Raw genomic sequence first — 20,934 nt, 5'->3', positions numbered from 1 at the left:
CATCCCGACTTGACTTGGTGTTCTGCCAGTATGCTCACCTTCCCACTTCCCTAATTGTCCATTCACACAAGTTTGTTCATATCTGGATCTGCACAGCTTTGCAATGTTGTACATACATTTCTTCCTTTTCTTCGGTCGTTCAACAATTTGGCCGGGTCATTGGTGGATTCTTTCTTTGTAAGTTCAATCATTCAATGTGATGTCATATTTGTTTCTAATAATATGGTAGACTAGATGTCCAGAGACCCAGTACAGAATGCCTAAGAATCCTTTTATCATACTTTGATTTTGTATTATAAAAATTTCCAAGCATACTTAAAAGTACACAAAATAGTATGATGAACACCCATATGCCCTGTCACCCAGATTTTATAATTATTAACATTTTTCCATTTTGCTTTATATCTTTCCTTCAGAAGTTGTTTTTTTGTTTTTGTTTTGTGGTTTGTTTTTTGTTTTTTATTTTATTTTATTTTTTTAAGAGAGAGTGTGAGGGAGTGGGGCAGAGGGGGGAAGAGAGAGAGAATCCCAAGCAGGCTCCATGCTCAGTGTGGAGCCCGATGCAGGACTTAGTCCTACAACCCTGGGATCATAACCTGAGCTGAAATCAAGAGTCAGACGCTCAACTGACTGAGCCACCCGGACACCCTGTCCTTCTAAAGTATTTTAGAGTAAACTACAGCCATCCTAATATTTTACCTCTAAATATCTCACTATGAATCTCTATGGAGAATTCCTTTTTAAAAAAAGGACTTTTTATTATGTGAAATTTCAAACATGCTTCGTAGAGAATGGTATAATGAATCTCCACATGTTTATCACTCAACTTCAATTATCAATCTTTTGCCAGTCTGAAAAACATCTGTTTGAATGATGGCAGAGCTGGCACAAAAATAAGGAAAAATCCTCAAATGCCCAGAAATTATAGAAAGCTTGAATTGAGCCAAGGAAGTGGATTCTGAAGCTGGAGTCTGTGTTGGAACAAACCCCCATTCAGTGGTGGCACAGGGCTTGGGTTTTAAAGGGCCACAAGTGAGAGGGACAGGGCACAAAGTTTGAGACAGGAAGTCAGATCAGAGACCCCTGAAAAGTGACATCTTAGCTGAGTGAATGAGAAAACACTCCACCCCCACAAAGGGAGGTGGTGGACACACGTGCTTGGCTTAGCTTTGGCTCTGTGTGGAAAGGAAAAAAAAGAAAACATATTTTCTTGAGAGTTCCTAACCATAGCCTCACTTTGCTTGGATTTAGGGCCAGAAATTTTAGGAGGCCCTAAAAGATTCCAAGCTGAGAATTTAGTATCCACTGGCAGAGGCAAATAAGTATATTTATCCTCCTTTTTTAGAGGAATGTACTTGAAAGCCAAACTTCAAATACTCCCCCAGACGAAGTTCCAAGGAAGATGAACTCACAATCAAAAATCACAAAATACACGGGGATATAAACTACCGTGAGAATTAGAAGAAACTACAAACTGCAGAATCAGACCTGCAGAGACAGCATATATTAGGATTATCAGGCGTAGACTATGAAATACTTATGTTTAGTGTATTTTAAAACTAAAAAACAGTATTAAAAATAAACTAAAAAGTACCTAGCATGGGTGTGGAAAATGGTACAACTTTGGAAAATTATTTGGCACTTTTAAATAAAGTTAAAATATACCCATTCAACCATTCTACTCCTGGGTATACACCTAAGAGAAATGAGTGCATATGTTCACACAAAGACTGTATTCATAATCACCAAACCTTGAAAGCCACCCAGGTGCCCCTAAAAAAGAATGGAATTTTGCAATATGTTACAAAATGGATGGACCTTGAGGACACTGTGCTAAACAAACCAATCCCCAAAAGACAAATGCTGTATGATTCCACTTATATGATGTCCTTAGAATAGTCAAAATCCTAAAGACAGAAAACAGAATGGTGGTTGCCAGGGGCTGTGGGGAAGGAGGGAATGGGGACTTACTGGTTAGTGGATATAGAGTTTTAGCTTTGCAAAAAGAAAAGAATTCTAGAGACGGATGGATAATGGTGATGGTTGCTTGACAATACAAATGTACTTAATCCCACTGAAATGTACATTTAAAACCCATTAAAAGGCATCTGGGTGGCTCAGTCAGTTAAGCCTCTAACTCTTGATTTTGGCTTTGGGTCATGATTTCACAGTTGGTGAGATCAAGCCCAGTGACTGGCTCTGCACTGATAGTGCAGGGCCTGCTTGGGATTCTCTTTCTCCCTCTGTCTCTCTCTCTGTCCCTCCAACCCACCCCATCTTTCTCTCTCTCAAAAATAAGTAAAGGGACACCTGGGTGGCTCAGTCGGTTAAGCATCCGACTTCAGCTCAGGTCATGATCTCATGGCCTGTGAGTTCAAGCCCCATGTCAGGCTCTCTGTGCTGACAGCTCAGAGCCTGGAGGCTGCTTTGGATTCTGTGTCTCCCTCTCTCTCTGCCCCTCCCCGCCCATGCTCTCCCGCGTGCCCGTGTGCACACACTCGCGTTCTCTCTCTCTCTCTCTCTCAAAAATAAATAAACATTAAAAGGAGCTTATATTAAAACCTAAAAAAAAAAAAGTACATAAATACTTAAAAAATCATTAAGATGGTAAATTTTCTGTTACGTGTATTTTACCACAATAAAAAATAAGTTGAAAAGCAAAGACATATATACATAAATAAATAAACAAAACACTGACAAAAGCAAGTAGTGTGTGTCTCTTAAAATCTATTTGGCAAAATAAAAACAGCAACACCTCCTCTCCCAAATATAAATGTTGACTGTTTATAAAAACACTAAATAAAACACCAAATAAAACACTAAGCTTCCTGTATAATTTGTAGGACTAAATATTGAACAATAGTAGCACATAGATAGGGCAGACTGGTGACCAAGTTAAAGCACATTTGGATTACATAATTTTCTGAAGGAAGGCAAAGATAGATTCACTTTAGAGTTTGGAAATCAAGTAGGCCTGATAAGATGTCTAGGGTCACCACCAAAGGAATAGAAACAGAGTATCACTTCAAAATTAGTAAAAGAGGAAAAAATAGAATTTTTAAAAATCTATGAATGAAAAATCTATGGATGAAAGGTGATTGAGTAACAATAAAACAGTTTCTTAATAAAAACTGTGGTCAGTGGACAGGTCTTCAACCCGTGGTATGTAGGCTCTAACGGCAGTGCATCACTAGGCAGAAAGAGCCCTGCTTTGGGACATTAATCTGGTTAGAAAGTAGCTGAGAAAACATGGAAAGTGTCATAACAAGAAGTGTTAGAGAATCTGTCATTGGCATTCTCCTCCTGGAGATGGAACACAATCACTGAGCAATTCTAAATAAATACTTAAGCCACAGGAATTTAAAAACTGATGTCAAAACAAAAGTTTGAGTTTCTGTTTTTCACAAAAATTTCTGAGAGTGTCCATCAATTACGATGCCAATAGTATTGTGAGGAGTAATCAAGTATTTTCACCATCAAGAGTTAATCAGGGTTGATAGGTTGATACAGAGAGTAACACGTTTCAAAGCCGAGATTCGGTACGTGGTTTGAAATTTATGAAGGAAAGCAATAGGCCTTGTGGATCCAAAACTATCCTCAAAGTACGAAAACTTCAAGGGAATTAAAATATTCTTTTAAAAGCTTTACAATCGGATTGTTGATGGATGGAACAGAGCATGATAAAAGATATCCTGTTGCCCATTCCGCTTGTTCCACTAACAAAAAAATCAGGAATGAAAGATCAATTAAAATGTAAAAAAAAAATTACTGGAAAATTTCAGAAAACCAGAAAAAGTGGGAAATGCATTTGTATTGGTGTAGTTTTGTCATAAATATCTACTTTTCAGTGTCATTGTCTTTAACTATTGCCTGATTACCTGAATCCTGATGAGGAAAGTAGAATTATCCAAAGTTGAAAACGTTTTATTTCTGGAAAAACTGTGTCTACCAAGGGTATAGGGAATCTCATTTGTGAGTGAGGGTAAATATATTGAGTTGGAAATCAAAGAGAAATATAAAGAGAACTTACAACTAACTTAAATTGGTTTCTACAAATAATGCAAACTTTCTGTGAACGTTGGCCAAGTTCCTCAACTTTCAGTGCCAGTTTCCTTTTCTGAAAAATGGGAATAAATCATAGAACCTGCCGTCTAGTCAGTTGAGAGGACTCAATGAGTATATGAACGTAAAGCGCTTTGAATTGTGCCTGGAACATAGTAATCATTTAGAATTATTAATAAAATAATAAAGATGGACATTGTTCTCATAAACTACTCATGAGATACAATAAGGCAACTTATGGTGTGAGAATGCCAACTTCTTAGTCTATACGAGGTTCCTGCAGAAAATGTCCCAAACCGTCTTCATTAAGCAGACATTCAAGGGCACCATGGGTATGGTTAAGATCACTAGGAGGCTCCTACACTGAATTATTATGAAAGCTGTTTTGAATAAAATTGCATTGCTATGTCTACACAGGAGCTTGACATAAGTGAAAGATGTAATGTTGTTGCTACAACGTTTACAGAGGATGAGCCAAGAGCTTTATACACACATTGTCATGCACGTCTTGGGGATTTAATGGTGTTGGGATTGTCGGGATATGAAAGAGTTCTGCAGTGATCTCAGTCTGTCAATTCTTTGTATGACACTATTCATGCATCTCTGGAAAGCTGGCAAATTTTCAAAACATTTGTAAACGGAGTGAAGTCATAACCTACAGGAAGCTCCAAGGTTGTTGGAAACACGTTGGCTTGTTTGTTGTGATCAAGAGACTTCTGCAGATTGTTCAAACGTGAGGAGTTGTTTCAAGCTATTCTTGAAATGTGCCGGTGGCTGGTCCAGTGAGGTCTTGGCTGACTTTGGTTTCCAAATTTGAATTCACCTTTTGTTTACAGATTTTAATAAATTTTAATTTTTTTAGTGTTTATTTTTGAGAGAGAGAGAGAGAGAGAGACAGAGTGTGGCAGGGTGGGGGAGGGGGACAGAGAGAGAGGGAGATGCAGAATCTGGAGCAGGCTCAGGCTCTGAGCCGTCAGCACAGAGCCCGACACGGGGCTCGAACTCAAACCTGCAATATTGTGACCTGAGCTGAAGTCAGACTCTTAACCTACTAAGCCACCCAGTCGCCCCAAGTTTACAAATTTTGGCTAATTTTAAACAATGGGCCAAGCATTTTTTTTTTCCCCTAAAGAGCTTCTAATTGAAGCTACAGATGTTTTTCTCTTTGCCATCAAAGTTAGAAGCAAAATTTCATGGCTTATCATCTGAGAGAAGCGATAAGTATTTCAAAGCCATTTGGGACAGAACAGAGAAATGATGCCAAAAAGTAAACCCCAAAGGTTTCAAAGTAGAAACAAAATTGTTTGGAGGGGGAAAAAAGGTTCACGGTAACTCAGGTAGTATATTTCCCCTACTACGTCAGATAAACAATTTATAATAAATATTGATCTCCAATAAATTGCAGCCATATTACTAAATTTGTGTTTCCAAAAGCCAATAACAGCAGAATGAAACAAGTTTCAGAAACACTGTTTTGCGGAACAGTACATTCAATGAAGAAACAGCTAAACATGTACAGGAACTTTCGGTGCACTTGCCTGCTGGGCCTGTGTGGCCATCCTACTGACCATAGCTGATAGGACTGAGGTGGTTACCATGAGTTTGCTGATGACCTTGATTTGGGCTGGGCTCAAACAATGAGATTCTCTCTCAGGCATTTGAACTAAGTGACCCAGAGAGAAATGACACTTGGCAGTGGACAGAGGGGCAGAGAGCATAGCAAAGCAGGGAGGTGGCAACAATGCCTGGAACCCCGAGCCATCCTGGCATCCACCCAAAGGTCTATCGTACTTAGAGTGAGGAGCACAGCCTGTATCATGTCTGTCTCCACCTGAACAGCTCTTAAGTCCTTGAGAGCAGTCATTATGTTCCTCGTTTCACGTTTCCCAACAGGGCATGGTCACCGAGTTCCTTGCGAAATGGGTTAATTAGGATAAAAGGACAGTTAGGAAATCCGGCCAGATGAAGGATGTAATGAGTGTGGAAGGTAGTGCAAGAGAAGACCGTCAGCCTCTTACCAGACCCTCAGAAGGTGGCCAGAGTGTAGGTGGTATCAGCTGCTGGGGAGAGGCCTGGAGGAAGACCATGAGAAAGCCCTGAGAAGTCTCGGGAGCTTGATGTTGAGGACAGGGCCTGATAATGTAGACACTCATCACCAGGAGGGCAGCTCATGTGAGCCCCAAATCCTCAGCCGGAGTGCCTCAAAGACATCTGTCATCTGGCCTCATTCAGTCCTCTCTAATATACCCAGTTAGTTTGTGTCCCCGTCCCACACACCGTGCCCATTCTCCCCCTGGTGTTCTTGATTACGAGACTTCCGCCACCTAGCATGACTTCTTCCTCCCCACCAATGCTAACCCTGCACAACCTTCAAGGCTTGTTCCGGTCTCACTTCTTCCCAGGCAGTCCTCCCCATCTTCCTTCCCCTAAAGATGGCCCTTTGGAGTCTTTGGGCCAGCACTTGCATTCATGCATTGCATTCTTGCATTCATGCACCACTTGCAGAACACTTGCATTCATGTAACTTGGGAAAGGCATAGAGCAAGAGCCTAGGACTCTCTGGGACTACGGCACGAAAAGAACAAGGCAGCTGCTGCCCTGGGTTCCCGCACCAGAAATTCAGGCCCCCCTCACTTCCTTTTTGCCTCATTCCATGGCCCCAAAGAGAAAGGAGAGTCAGAAGAGGTTCCCTTCACCCACTCCTTGTCTGGTTTCCCAGTACTCCTCTGACGCTCAGGGAGCCTCTGGTTTCAGCTGTCCTCTCTCCCGCCTCCGCGAAGGCACAGAGACGCTTCTCCCACACAGCAGCGCACCCACTCACCCCCACCTCGTCGAGGGAGACCCCCGTCTCTGCCCCACGCTGCAGCAGCATCCTGGCCTACCAGCCCAGCACCTGGGAGCCAACTCTCCTTTAATGAGCACATTAGTGCTCAGGTGTAGTGAGCCCAGGATTCTCTGTAAGCTGGGGCAAGCCCCTCGTTATCCTAACGAGCCGCCTGGCAGCTTCTGGAGATCCTCTTCTTTCTCCAGAGATCAGACTTTGTCCCCTCCGTCGCACCAGTGGATTTGCTTTGCCCTTCCCACCCTGATGTCACCTGCAGCTCAGGCCTCAGTCTTGCTGCTCCCGTTCCCTGTTTCCTGGGAGCCTGGCTCCAGGCCCTGACCTGATGTCCTCAGTGCCGACACTGCGATTGGCAGTTCAGACGTGAATAACAAAAAAGGCCGGAGCCTCATGCTAAGCCAGGCTTTCTCTTGCTGCGCTGGAAGCCCCATCTCACTTCCTTCAGTGCAATTTGCTTTACTTCCAGAAGGCTTCCCTGACTACTCTAAATCTAAATCACCTGGCTCTGCCAATTCTCTCCAGAGAAGTCTGAAGCTCACAAATGATTCTATAACATGTGTTCACCTTTTGAATCTCTAGAAGACCTTTATAAATATACAGAATGGCGGGATTATACGGCGTACTTTTCCAATATTCAACAGATATTTACCGAGCACTTACTAGGCGTCAAGGATCGTACTTGGTGCTGAGGACAAAGCAGTGAGCGAGACAAACATGGTTGCCCCTGTCATGGAGCTTAGCATGGGGCATGTTGGGTGGAGCAGGACAAGAAAGCAGACATCGATGGTATAGTGTGAACGGTGTTGTGTGGGTAGCAGGAGGTGTTTTGGGAGCCCATGGCAGGAGCACAGTATCAAAGATGCCAACCTTCTCTTGTTCTACGCAAACCCCCATCTTAGGAAACTCTGGCCCAAACAGCCATATTTTGTACTGTGTGAACCTTCTGCCCAGTGCCCCACCACTCTACGGTTTATCAGATCAAGGATGGAAATGCAATGCACGGGGGCCAGTCCACATCCTGGCCGGTGACCTAGAAAGGGGCTCACCCTCAGAAATGTAAATAAGAGAGGCAGAGGGAAGTTGCAATTAAACATGGGCCTAGGCCCTGGGCACAGGGTGCATGCACGCTGAAGTCACAGGGTGCAAAGAAGAAGTGTGCCAGGAGACAGAGAGAGAAAGGGAGCTGACCAGCAGAGACATGTGGTGGGCCCTTGAGGGGAAGGCTGGGGGCTCCCTTTCCCACTCACCAGGTACCTCGACAGTGACCCACACAACCCTCAAACAAAGGAGACCCAATGAGGCCCTGGAGCCAGGCTTGAGCAAGGAATGGGACAGGCCGAGAGAGGCTGCCAGGGATGTGAGGATAAGGAAGATTTAGCTACCCAGGAAAGGAGAAGGAGGGTGTTTCCTGCAGGTAAAGACATTTGTCATGGTGTGAGATCTCCAGGGGATATAGGCCATATAACTGCACTCACTACAGCATGAGTAAGACGGTAGAAATTTAGTAGGAATTTTAAATTTAATTTTATTTTTAACTTTTTTCCATTTTATTTATTTTAGAGAGAGAGAGAAAGTACACAAGCAGGGGAGAGGGGCAGAGGGAGAGACAATCCCAAGCAGGCTCCGCTCTCAGCGAGAAGCCCCATGCAGAGCTTGATTCCATGACTCTGGGATCATGACCTGAGCTGAACGAAATCAAGAGTGGGACACTCAACCGACTGACTACCCAGGTACCCCCAAATTTAATAGAAATTTAAAAGAGTAGAACTACATTTGCTTGGAGCAGACTAAATACATCTATCCTTCCTTCCTTCCTTCCTTCCTTCCTTCCTTCCTTCCTTCCTTCCTTCCTTCCTTCCTTCCTTCTCTGTCTTTCTTATTACTTTCTTATTACCAAGGTAATGTGCATTCACTATGGAACAATTTCAAAATACAGAAAAGGAAAAAGAGCAAAAAAAAAAAAAACCCTTCTCAAAATCATACTACTCAGATATCATCGTTTAAAAATCATACTGTTATTAATAATAGCTAATATTTGTTGAGCTCTTTCTAGTCACAACACACTAAGACTTTCCGTGCATTATTTTATTTAATCCTCTCGACCCTGTGAGATGGGTATTCTTTTTTACTTGACCTAGCAGATGAGGAAACTGAGACACAGTTTAAGCAGGTGGCAGAATTGCAAATTGAATCCAGGCAGGTGATAACTCAAGCAATAACCAGTGTCAAAATTTATGTGTATAATATTTATGGTCTTTTTAAGAAGATCATAAAGTAACATGGACTCCTTTTTTCTTCTTTCTACAAATAGATTTTGGGAAAATTTCAAGTAACACATAGTCATAGTTTATACACTTAAAATTGTTCAAGTAATACATTTGTGCTAGAGAAAGTAAAAAGTACAAATGATTTTAAAGAGAAACACAAAAATCATTTGTAATCCTACCACCCAAAAGACCAGTGTTTACATTTAGGAGTCTATCCTCCATTCCTGGAGTGAATTTAGGATTAGGAACATAGCTACAGCTCTTAAATCGGGCAACATCATCCAGGGAGTGTTTTAATGAGCTGGGAAACCATACGAGCATTCGGCAGTTGGGTGCACACTGGAGGATGTGAGTTACGTTTGAAACCTTGAAGAACGCTTCTGTCTGATTCGAGCAAGTATGTTCCAGATGGTTGCGTTTAACGTTGCACAGAGTCTTTATAAACACCCTGGTTGCAGCGGAATGAGAATGGGGCCAGGGGTCAACAGAGCTGGCCTGTCCTCCTGAGTTGCATGGGTTGGGGGTCATTTCCTGTCTAGCCTCAGTTTCCTCATCTGTACAATGAGCTGCTACAATTCTAGGAAAGAGTGATTGCCAGCCGAGCCTCTCTTCTGGGTCATGTGCTGCATTTTAGACGATTCCTGACATAGTTCCCACCCAGCTCTGGCACGAAAGACGGGAGGGCTGGTATTATGAAAGGGGCTGGGGTCAGGGAACACCAAAGGCTTAGGGACGCCCCGACAAGGGTGTGAGCTCTATTTTCCTGGAGGGCTGGGCCAGCCAAGCCGATTAGGGGCCCGGAGCAGCTGTGGGCCGAGGGAGGCCGGGAGGCCGCTGGGAGTGAGGGGATTCAAACAGCTCTTTCCCACCCTCTCCCCCAGCAGCCTGCTCTGTGTAAAACTCCCAGACTCCAATCAAACCCCTTCTCTTTTCTCCTTTCATTCACCTGCCCATCTTCTCTCCTCTTCTCTCCTTTTCTATCCAAACTCATAATTAATCGCTCAAGGCAAAAGTAATGAATGTTAATTGGCCATCTGTAGGAAGACTAATTAAAATCTACCACGCTGGGGTTTCAAACATACCTATAGCAACGGAGTGAATCGGGAATGAGGCGAGGAGGGACTGAGGTAACAGCTGAAAGACTGCAAAACACCACTGGGCTTAGGTGTGAGGGAGCGAAGCCAGCGCAGGGGAGGGGCGCGAAGCCAGCGAGGGAGGGAGAGGGAGAGAGACTTGCAGATTCACCCCTACCACTTGGGGACCTGGCCTCTTGTGGCTCTTGTGTTTTGTATTTAACAAGCACATTTACACATTGTCTTCTCACTGGATGTGGCTTAAGGGGTGGCTGGAGTTTGTCAGCACACAATTGTTGTCCCTCAGCCACAGGCCCGTACATACCCTTTTATCCAGGACTGCCTGCACCATGTCAGAATCACCCCCAGATATGCGCACGCATCCCCGTGCCAGTGAAATCTCGCTCTCGAGAGGTAAGGTAACGCCCCGTCGCGTGTGTACCCGTGCGCACCCACGGATAAACTGAGAGCAACCCAGGGACACAACGTGTGGTTACCCACAACCACACATAATCACATGTATGCGCGCCATTGTGCGCATACATGCTTTCGACATACAAACCCACCGTTTATTCAGCTATAAATGGGGACGTGCGCTCACGGTAGTTTACAGGTACACTCACATTCATCCCATTCATCACATTCGTCATAGGTATGTGCATTCAGTCACACACACAAACCCACGTTGGCGTGTACACACTGTTATCTGGCAATTTTTACATCAAAACACTTACATAAAGGTACACACACAATTATGCAAACCCCCCTCCATGCATAAGCAAAGCCAAATGCTCCAGCACCTGTATGACTAATATTAACACCAAGGTGGCAAACAGTCACACACACACGTGGCTGGGGCCCAGAGCAGGCCCATGTGTGGTTCATATACATCCATATATGTGCACACAGACTCTGGCCCCAGGAGAGAACACACTCCCCATAATGGCCTCTTGCCTTCCTGAAAAAACAGGGTTGGAGCCACACATACAAGGGTTTAGACCTCATCTCTTCTCTCAGAACCCCCTGCTTGAGCGACATGAACACCCACAGCCTACCTAGAACTTCTGTCCAACCTTTGGGCAGAAAGGATGGTGGATCTGACGAAAGAGGGGAATATGGGCCCGGGGGGTCAGGGTGGGCTTAGATGGGGCAGGTCAACCGTACGTCTGCTAGTCTGTGGGATGAGTGGCAGGGCTGTGTACTCTCTATATATTCAAAGTGTCAGTTCTGTGTGGCTGAGAAGGCCCCCCTGACTGGGCATGGCACTGTGGTAGGCCCAGGGGCTACGCCCTCCGGCCATGGGCCCTGTTTTCTCAGACTCAGAGTAAAAAGGCTGCCCTCCCTTCTGGATCGTTTCTGGGGCCTCTTCCTCAGTGCTGTAAAATGCCTTTGTGATAAGCTTGGATTAAAGCAGGGCAGAGTGCAAATACAAAAAAGAACTTCCTGGCTCATAAGGAGTGGGGGACAAAAACCTGGAAAGTGTCCCCAGAGAGAAAGAGCACATGGTTCTACCCAAGGATCGTCACAAGAAACGGTTAAGTATCCCTGCGTCCTTGGGCTTTGTGCCAACACTCTGCTCCTGGAGGCTCCGGGTCAGAGGTTCTCAGGCCGGAGTCAGTGTTCAAGGTGCATCCTTGGGTCTTGCACGGAAAGCAGCTGGGAAAAGAGCAGGCCAGAGGAGGGCAATGTCCTCAGTGTCCCCAGAGGAACCTGTGTGCTGGGTATATCCCTGGAAGTCAGGAATCAGCCAACAGAAGGAATTCCTGGTTAAAACAAGCAGGCTGAAAAGAATCCCTGAAGTCCCAGGAGTGACTGGTGCACATGAAGCCAGGCACTCATCTCTGCCCCTCTAGGTCCAGAGGGCTCAGCTACTTGACATGCCCACTTGACAAATGAGGAGACCCAGCTTCTTCGATGGCCCAGGACCTCATGGCTGAGAGTGGCCAAGGCCGGCCACAGAAGCCAAGTCCAATGGGCTATCTCCTAAAGCTGGGCAGCCCCTGGGCCTCTGCCTGTGCAGGATGGGAAGGAAGCACAGCCTGCTTCCTAGGGTATGGACCTTCTGGAGAGCCTCTTGGGGATCTCCCTCTGCCAGGCTAAGGGCTTAGAATTCTGTGGGAGAAACAGGCACGCACATGCTCTCTCTCTCTCTCTCTCTCTCTCTCTCTCTCTCTCACACACACACACACACACACACACACACACATGCACACACACCCCTGTGACAGCTTCTACATTTGGAGCTGACAGATGTGCAAGGTAACAGCTCGGCACTGCCTGTGCAGCTGAGGCCCCAGCGTTGAATGTGGGATTATTTCCAGTAAGGCTCAGGGTGGCTTCGTGAGCACACGCCCGAGCGTGTGTGAGTGTGTGTATGCGTGTGTGTGAGTGTGTGACTTCTCTCAGACTCTCTCCCTCCATCTGAATCTGCCTTTACTATATTTTCAAATCTTTCTGTCTGTGTTCCTCCCTGTGTTGTTCCCTCTTGCTCTCGCTGTCCTGCTCACCCTACCTCAGTCTCACTGTGCCTTGTGTCTGTTTTTGTGTCTTGGCCTGGATGCTCCAGTGAGGAGAGGAGACTTGCCTCCTCTCAACGTCTTCACTTTGCTTCCTGTCCTACCCAGGCTGGCCACAAGGATGGACTCTTAAAGCCCATTTTGTCCCAGATGATGTCCCTGCATTGTGCACAGGGCTCCTGCCCAGGGCAATGGGGTGGGCAGAGCTGGGGCTATCCTGGGCCCAAGAAAACGGCCTCTCAACCTTGGTCTTCAGGCATGGCCTTCTTTTCCTAATGAGCCAGCTCATCCTGACACTCATCATTTATATGCAAATTAATATTTTAACCACTAACAGTGCAGACCCCTTTTGCCTCCCAAAATACTGCAAAATTTTCTCCCTTTCTGTATTCCCACCCCCCATCACAGACTGAACCTAGCCATTGCTCTGTGCTAACCCTAAATCTGGACTCACAGTGACCCTGACCCTGGCCATATCCTTAATTCTGACTTCAGACTAGCCCCCACCCTAACCCTGACTCTGTCCCCTAAACTTCCCTTTTCTGAGCAGCTGCCTTCTTTGATCTCTGCCAAATACCACCTGGGTTTACAAGGTTTACAGCTCACTTTTTAAATTAATGAATCAATTACTTTTCACAACTCACTTTTCAGTGTTTTAGTGCATGTGGGGACGCACCTAGATCCAGTGAATTGGAATCTGGGGTGAAGGAAGAGTAACGGGAAAGTGATTTTTTTAAATATATATTTTTGAGTTTATTTATCTTGAGAGAGAGCGTGCACATGCAAACGGGAGGGGGCAGAAAGACAGGGAGTGAGAGAATCCCAAGCAGGGTCTGTGCTGTCAGACTCAAACTCATGAACTGTGAGATCATGACCTGAGAGCCAAAATCAAGAGTCAGATGCTTAACTGACTGAGCCACCCAGGAACCCAGAAAGTGATTTTTTTTTTTTTAACTGCCCAGGTGATTCTGACACAGGCCAGTCCCACCCACTTCCATAATACACACTTTGGGCTTTCCTTTAGGGGTTCCAGGGAGGAATTCAAGGTGTGTTTGAACCCCCATGTAGGGATACCTGGGCTGATGGGAGTTTGTCAGCAGAGACCTAACTCCCAGGCACCATCATCACACCTGAGCTACTTCAAATGCTTCACTATACACCTGGCAGCGAGCCACTCCAGCATTCACTGGCTCGCTTGCTCGCTCTCTTTACTCATTCGTTCATTCATTCATTCCTCTCTCAACAGGGCTTCAGTGGGTTAGGTCTGAGTAAGGTCTGTGGAATATATACAGCCTTTTGAGCCTTGGGCCTTGGATCCCGGGGGTCAAGCTGGGGTTTAGAAGGGCAGGGTGGGGACAGGAAAAGCCTCTGAAGAAATGGGACCAAGACCTGAACCAGAGTATGGGCCAGATAGACTCCTGCAGCTCCAAGAGGAGGCACCAGGTCTGGGAATGGGAGCCAGGGTCCTCTCTTCCCTTGCCCCTGGGTGGGGGATGGGGGACATGGGCCAGTGGGCTAAGAGACCACTAGGCAGTTTCCAGGTTAATTAGCTGAGGAATCGCGCTGAGCCTCTGGGGTCACCTGGGGGGTGGGCCTGAGAAGTGGATCCCCTCAAAGGAAAAAAGGAACTTCTTTCTCCCTCCCTTTCTCCCCCCTCCTTTCCCCCAACCTCTGCCTGAAAATAAAAGTCCAGAACTCTCCCAGTTCACAGTAAGGGCCATTAGGGCTGAGGGAGAGTACATGATGGATGAAATGGGAGACGAAAAGCAAGGTAAGGGAGTCTTGCTGGGAAGTAACAATAATTCCAGGGTGAGAGTGAGGAGCTGGGCTATACGTTAGAAGTCTGAGGGAACATCCATCCCTCAACCCTGCCTGTCAGCCTGTAGGCAGAAAAGCTCAGGGCTAGGGTAGAGGAGCAAGGATGGCTCCTGGGCCACCCTTGAACCCTCCCCCAGGCGGCCCCAGAGGCTCAGAGTGCACCCTCAGCTACCTTCCTTGCACACTGCCTAGTGGCCGCTCCTTTAAACACCAGAGGAGAGACGCTGTGGGAGCTGGAGGGGTGTCACCCCATGACGTGTCCACTCCAGGGGCTGGAAGTGCTCTTCACCCACCTCTCTGTCGCCACACAGGACCTCGATGGTGACGGAGCAAGCTGGGCACCCCGGGACACAGGGCTGTGTACATGAGTGAGAATTACTGCAAACACATGTTGGCATAGGAGGCCACGTTTGTGGGGAGATACTGTGGGTGAAGGAGGCCATACGCAGTATCCCAGGGCCATCTCCCTGAAGTGAGACGTGGGCAGATGTTAGGATGGAGCATGTCCCCAGGGAGTGGTTCTGAGTGGGGAGGGAGGGAGCAGCCAGGTCCTTCCAGGCTTGGCTGACAATGGACTCAGGCACCAGTTTGCACTGTATTCAGGGGATGAAGAACATGAATTGGGGGCTGGGGAGGATGCTCCTGAACAGCCTAGTCCCAGCTGGTCACATTCATGGACAGAGGTGCTGGATGTCCTTGGGGTGGGCCTGGAATATTCCCCTCCCCTGCCCCTCACAGGCCAGCTGCTGGCCTCCAGCTCAGGGTATTAAACACAAAACCAAAATCTGCCCAGCTCGTTCACACCAGAGACAAAGAGAAATCTTGTTTGGTTTTTGGCTAATCTGAGGCCCTGCTCAACCCTGCAGCTGGACTCTGGGCATGTGCAGACATGTATTGTGTGTGTGCTTGCATGTGCTCGTGCGTGTGGTAGCCAACGCCAGGCCATGCACTCTGGGAACACAGATGGCTGCCCCCCCCCTCCGAGGCTGGCAAGACAGTCTCCCTCCCCCAGCGGTGGGAGAACTGGGGAGGCTGAGTCCGGGTCAAGGAGCAAGGTCTGGGAAATCCCTGTAGTCAGAGCCCGTGAGGACTCAAGGAGGACTTAGGCCTGCCAGGGAGAGTGACCCCAGCTCCCTGGGGAGCCCTGAGAGTTCTCCATCCTAGAGTGCAGGGAGAAAGAGAGATGGGGGTTGTTTCCAACGCTCTTAAATCCCTGGGCTCAAAGAGGACAAGTATCAGGCATGGGAGAGCCTCGCCACCTCGTGGGGACATGTGGTACTCCTCACTAAGTCCTGGCCAACCAGCCTGGTGGGAAGAGAGGGAAACAATCCTGATAGGGCAACTACACTAGGGTTATGCGGGCGCTGACGGGTCTCACAGCCCCACAGGTGCAAGGGGCCAGGTGAGGAGATCGCCCAACCCTCACCAGACAGAAGGGGCAGCCCAGGCTGGCCTGGCCCCACCTGCAGGAAGGAATCTTAGAGCTCATCTGTTCTAAGGAAAGAGAAGCTCAGAGGGAGGAGGGCCCTGTGCTGTTACAGTGGGAAGTGAGACCAAGGGTTCCTGACTTCAAGTGTCATGCATTTTCCCATAGGTCTGGTGAGTCCAGAACCAGTGGTCCAGACTGAAGTCCAGCCCCACTGAGGTCCAAAACAGTGAGTTCTTGCTGTAGGTCAGCAAGGGGGACAGCATGTGGGCTGCAAGTAGGGCTCCAGATTGATCCGGACCTTGAGATTAAAAGGCAATACATACTATCCAAATCTATGGGTACCTACTGTGATGCTAGCACTGTGATGACCATTTACAAACATTAGGTCATTCAGTGCTCACAATGACCCTTTGAGGGAGGTACCATTTTTCAGATTAGGAAACCAAAACACAAGAGAAAACAATTTGTCCTGGATTACCAGCTGGTAAATGGCAAAACAGGGATATGAATGCAGTGCTTTTGACTCCAGTGAAGGCAAATGTTCTGCTGGGCAGAGAAAGAGCATGAGTCACTAGATCCCTCCTAGGGAAACTAGCAGGGCATTGCCAGCTCCAGCCCAGAGCCTGGGCTCCAGAGATGAGCTACTCAGGGTTCTCCCGGAGAAACTGCCTCAGTGCGCCCTCTGCTGTGCATGAAAAGGAACAAAGAGAGCTCCCTCCTACACCATCAAGTCGCAGGGCTGAGTCCTGGAGTTGGCTGGCAGGGACCATGGGCTCTCCTCCTAAATATGCGCCAGGGGCGAGGGGCTGGTTGGCTGGCTGTAGACTGCCACCACTGTGGAGCTCCCAGCTGCACATCCTATATCCACAGACTGGCAGAAGGATGGGTTTGGTCACACACCTAATTTCTTAGGGCTTCCCTCTCTTCAAATATTGCCCACCTCCTCCAAAGGCATGTTGGTCCCAAGCCCACCCCACTGAAGATTGGGACCATGGGCCAGATGGACTCTACCAGGAGGGGCCATGACAGCACCCTGAGGAGATGGGATCCATTCAGAAAACTGTCATGTAGGCAAAGGGTAGAATTGGGAATCCAAGAGGGCCAGGGAAGCTGGGAGTCAGGCCCTGAACCCTAAATATTCTTTGAATAGGTCCAAGATGAGGAAAGGGTAGTAAAGACTGGGTCGATATAGGTAAAAGCATGATAGAGGAACAGGCATCTGGGCATGTCTGTCTCTGAACCGAGCTTGCCACTGGGTAGTGCTCAGTGACAAGAGGCAGATACTCCCAAGACAATGCCCCTGGATATAAGGGCAACTCCCCAAGTTTGGGTTAATTGCTTTAGGGAACACCCCTGAGCCCAGCAAACCAGGAGTCAGTCATGGGCCCTGTGTCAGAGAAGGCAGGCATTAATAAAGGACAATCCACATTTTATCTGTATCTGCTTTTTACACGTACATAAACTCTCAGAAGCCTCTTCCCTCCATCTGGGGGACAGATGGCAGGTTCTGGGGGGAGGAGGCATGAGAATGAAGACATGAAGTTCAACACAAGGTCCTGCTACCATGAGCACAGAGCATCCTTGTGTGCCAAACTTGCACTGTCCTCCCTCCCCTGCAGGCTGGGAATCTAACATGGACCCTCCTATTTGACATTAGCTCAGCCATGGACTGGCCATGAGACCCAACTCTTTCTCTTCAAGGCTTCGGCTTCTTGTGCTGCTTTTCCCACCCCTAAAATTCCACTCCTGGGGAGAGAGAACACCAGTAACCCTAACTTCTCTCCCCCAAGCTTCCCCTAACTCAGGGCAGTCAACACACTCCTGAGAACTAGGACTCTGGCCACCCAAGGCCCTCATGCTGGCTGGCTCTGGGGGCAGGACAGTAGACATGAGTGCTTATCTGGGTAAGGCAGGATTGGCAGTACCAATGTGGCAGGATGTGGGGGAGGCATAGGGCTCCTGGGTGTGCCTGAAAGAGGGGGAAGAAAGCCCCAGGGAGCCAAGGGCATTGGCTTATTTATCGTAGAAGTCAACGTGGGCTCCAGACTTGAATGTGTCCTTTTGCAGCAAGCTTAGCAGTTTCTCGGCTGACACCGTACAATCCACAAGCTCCCCTTTTGTCTTCAGCTCCTGCAGCCTTTTTCGCAAGTCTGGGTCCATCGAGGTCTCCCGGGCCGACTGCTGCATGTCTGTGTCCAGCGGACCTAGGGCATGAAGTGCAGGAGCTGAGGTGACATGGCTGAGGCAGGGGCCCCTGCTGTGTGTATGGAGAGTGGTGGAGTCAGGTCTGGCCACAGGCAATACCTCATCCTGGCTGACAAGGGTGGTTAGTGTCACCAAAGGGGGTCACCAAAAGGGTCAGGGTCATTCTGTCACTATTGAGTTCCAGACTCACAAATTCCAATGCCCAGCAAACATGGTATTTCCAGACCACTATGTCTACCAGCAAGCTTATCACCTCCTGTCCAACCAGCACCTCCTCCTGCCTTTTTCATTTCTATTAATGAAGTACTCTTTTCTCAGGCTCAAAACCTCCATCCCTGTCTCCTCCCTCCCCACTCTGTTCCCACAGCCAACAAGTCAGCAAACGGACCGTTCTGCCCCTATATACGCTGATAATCAGGCCCTTTATACTCCCCTGGTTCTCTCCCTGTTCCAACTCCTCTGTAGCCCTCTGCTAAATGCCCTGTGAGACAGGTAGCATCTTCCCTGTTTCACATAAGGAAATGTGGTACAGGCCTGAAATTCAAACCCTAATTGTTCTCAAACTCTAGTCTCTCAGACTTTCTGCCCACCCCCCTCCCCACTGTCCAGTCCAGGCAACTCCCAACTCCACTCCCTGTTCTGGCTAGCTCTCACCTCTCACTTGCTGGGAGTCTGTATTTCCCTTAAGGAGTGATGGTTAATGATTCAGGGACAATATACTCTGTGGATACTTTCTTGGAGGGGATGGACTAGGCCCTTTGCCCACCCCTGAGGGGAACCACCCAGCCAGTTCTGGGTGACAGGGATGGTGGTAATGCCCCACCTACCTGGGGCATAGCTCAGCACCCTCACACTAGGCTCCTCTGTGGCTAGGACCCGGAACATCATGTCTCGGGCTGCCTTCCCGGCACAGTATAGTCCCCAGCCCTTGAAGGGCTGCAGAGCACAGACGGACGAGATGTTAACCACAGTCCTGATGAGGCCAGGACTGTCTGGAAAGGCCTTCAAGATGCTGGAAGTCAGGCAGAGCATGGAGGTCAAGTTCAGAGCCCAGTAGTTGTTCACTTCAGCTGGGTCAGCCAGGTCCACAAAGCCTTTGGATACGTCCCCGAGAGTGCCTGAAAACCAGACCATAGGAATCACTCTGTGCAGATGGGTCTTTCTCTTCCCCCAGCCTTCTCCAAGTTCCTCCAGACACCCCCCTCCCATCCAAACCTAGAGGAATCTCCCTAGTGCTTCTGAAGACTTCTCCCTCTTTCCGGCTCTGCAGACACACCTGGGTTGTTCACTCATCCCAAGCTGGAAACTGAAAGGGTGCATGCCCTGCTCTGGGCCTGGGGGTAGAACTCAGGCGGCCATTTGGAAAAACTGGTAATTTACTTCTGCTGGAAGACCTCATGCCCTGACTCAGGCCTCCGCCAGAGGGCGCGGAACAAGGAAAAGATCAGGAATGTTCTACAGGCATTTTGGAAAATTTGCCCTGAAACGGGAAGGGGTGGGGAGAGTAAGCCTGAACCGCACCGATGGTACCGAGTCTTCCTCCATACCTTGCTGAAACAACCAGGATTTTTAGACATCTTATCTGATTCCTAACAGTCACCTTCAAAGTTCCCTGCGGCTGGGGCGCCTGGGTGGCGCAGTCGGTTAAGCGTCCGACTTCAGCCAGGTCACGATCTCGCGGTCCGTGAGTTCGAGCCCCGCGTCGGGCTCTGTGCTGACTGCTCAGAGCCTGGAGCCTGTTTCCGATTCTGTGTCTCCCTCTCTCTCTGCCCCTCCCCCGTTCATGCTCTGTCTCTCTCTGTCCCAAAAATAAATAAACGTTGAAAAAAAAAAAAAAAGTTCCCTGCGGTTCGGGAAAGTGAGAAGGAGCGAGAAGAGGCAGGGGCATTAAGCACTATTGCTAGGGCTCCCCTGGGGAGTCCGCCCCTGCCGGCGTGCGTCTTACCCGCATTGTTGATGAGCAGCACCCGTTGCAACCCCTCGGGCCTGGGAAGCTCGCGCACGGCACCGAGCAGCTGCTGCAAACTGTCTTTGACGCCCAGGTCGGCGGACACCCGCACCACGCGCAGGCCCGGCCGCTCGGCAGCCAGCTCGGCCTCCAGCTGCCGCAGGGCCTCGTCGTTGCGGGCGCTCAGGACCATCAGAGAGCCGGGCGACAACAGCCGGGCCAGGAGCGGGGCCAAGACGCGGCCGAAGCCACGGGAGGCCCCGGTCACCACGCACACGGCGCATCCCAGGCCGCCCTCCTTGCTTCCGACACCCTCCATGCCTCCGAACTGCGCCAGCTCTCGCCAGACCCGAGACTGGCGGGGGGCGGGGCGGGGCGGGGCGGCCGAGGTAGGAGTAGGCGGAGGTCCCGCCGCAGAGGGGCGGGAACCGAAGGCTTCGGCTGCGATTGCTGGGCAACACTTTCCTTGGCCGCCTGCGCGGTCCCAGGGTGTGGGAAGAAGTCAAAACGAAAGGGCCGGGAAGCACGGCCCCCGCGGGGAATCCTAGCCCAGTTCTGGGCGTGGCATCATTCTCCCACCACCACCTAGTTCCCACCCCCTCGCTGCCTCGCGTTCACTTCCCCTCAGGGACGCATCCGCCTTCCAAATTCACATCGCACCTTTTTGCGCAAGGGACTTCCTCCAGGCCAGGCCATCCTGCTCTGTGCTGGGTGTCCCTGTGAGCGCCAGCAGAAGCCGAGTGAAGCGCATGCCAGTTTGGACTCTGGGAACTC

General features: G+C 48.7%; 1 protein-coding gene across 1 annotated transcript; it reads right to left on the bottom strand.

Annotated features, from left to right (window-relative positions):
- Positions 1 to 17,419: 17,419 nt before the first annotated feature.
- On the bottom strand, positions 17,420 to 20,512 carry SPR (sepiapterin reductase). The gene is made up of 3 exons (XM_030310838.1): positions 20,158 to 20,512; positions 19,040 to 19,330; positions 17,420 to 18,211 (listed from the first exon to the last, which is right to left on the bottom strand). Exons 1-3 carry the CDS (start codon positions 20,477 to 20,479, stop codon positions 18,021 to 18,023), a joined length of 804 nt encoding a protein of 267 aa, XP_030166698.1. The 5' UTR covers positions 20,480 to 20,512; the 3' UTR covers positions 17,420 to 18,020.
- Positions 20,513 to 20,934: the final 422 nt, after the last annotated feature.

Source organism: Lynx canadensis, chromosome A3 (genome assembly GCF_007474595.2).
Source record: "Lynx canadensis isolate LIC74 chromosome A3, mLynCan4.pri.v2, whole genome shotgun sequence".
NCBI lineage: Eukaryota > Metazoa > Chordata > Mammalia > Carnivora > Felidae > Lynx > Lynx canadensis.
The sequence above is the reverse complement of the archived record's forward strand: the minus strand, read 5'-3'. Positions and strand labels throughout refer to the sequence as shown.

What these genes read in the sequence shown, in the direction of transcription:
- SPR (XM_030310838.1), bottom strand. Translation starts at nt 20,479, where the DNA reads ATGGAGGGTGTCGGAAGCAAGGAGGGCGGCCTGGGATGCGCCGTGTGC. An exon ending in GCTGCTCATCAACAATGCGG is followed by an intron (nt 19,331 to 20,157) that starts GTAAGACGCACG and finishes TCTGGTTTTCAG; the next exon opens with GCACTCTCGGGGACGTATCC. An exon ending in GGTGCTGAGCTATGCCCCAG is followed by an intron (nt 18,212 to 19,039) that starts GTAGGTGGGGCA and finishes TTCATGCCCTAG; the next exon opens with GTCCGCTGGACACAGACATG.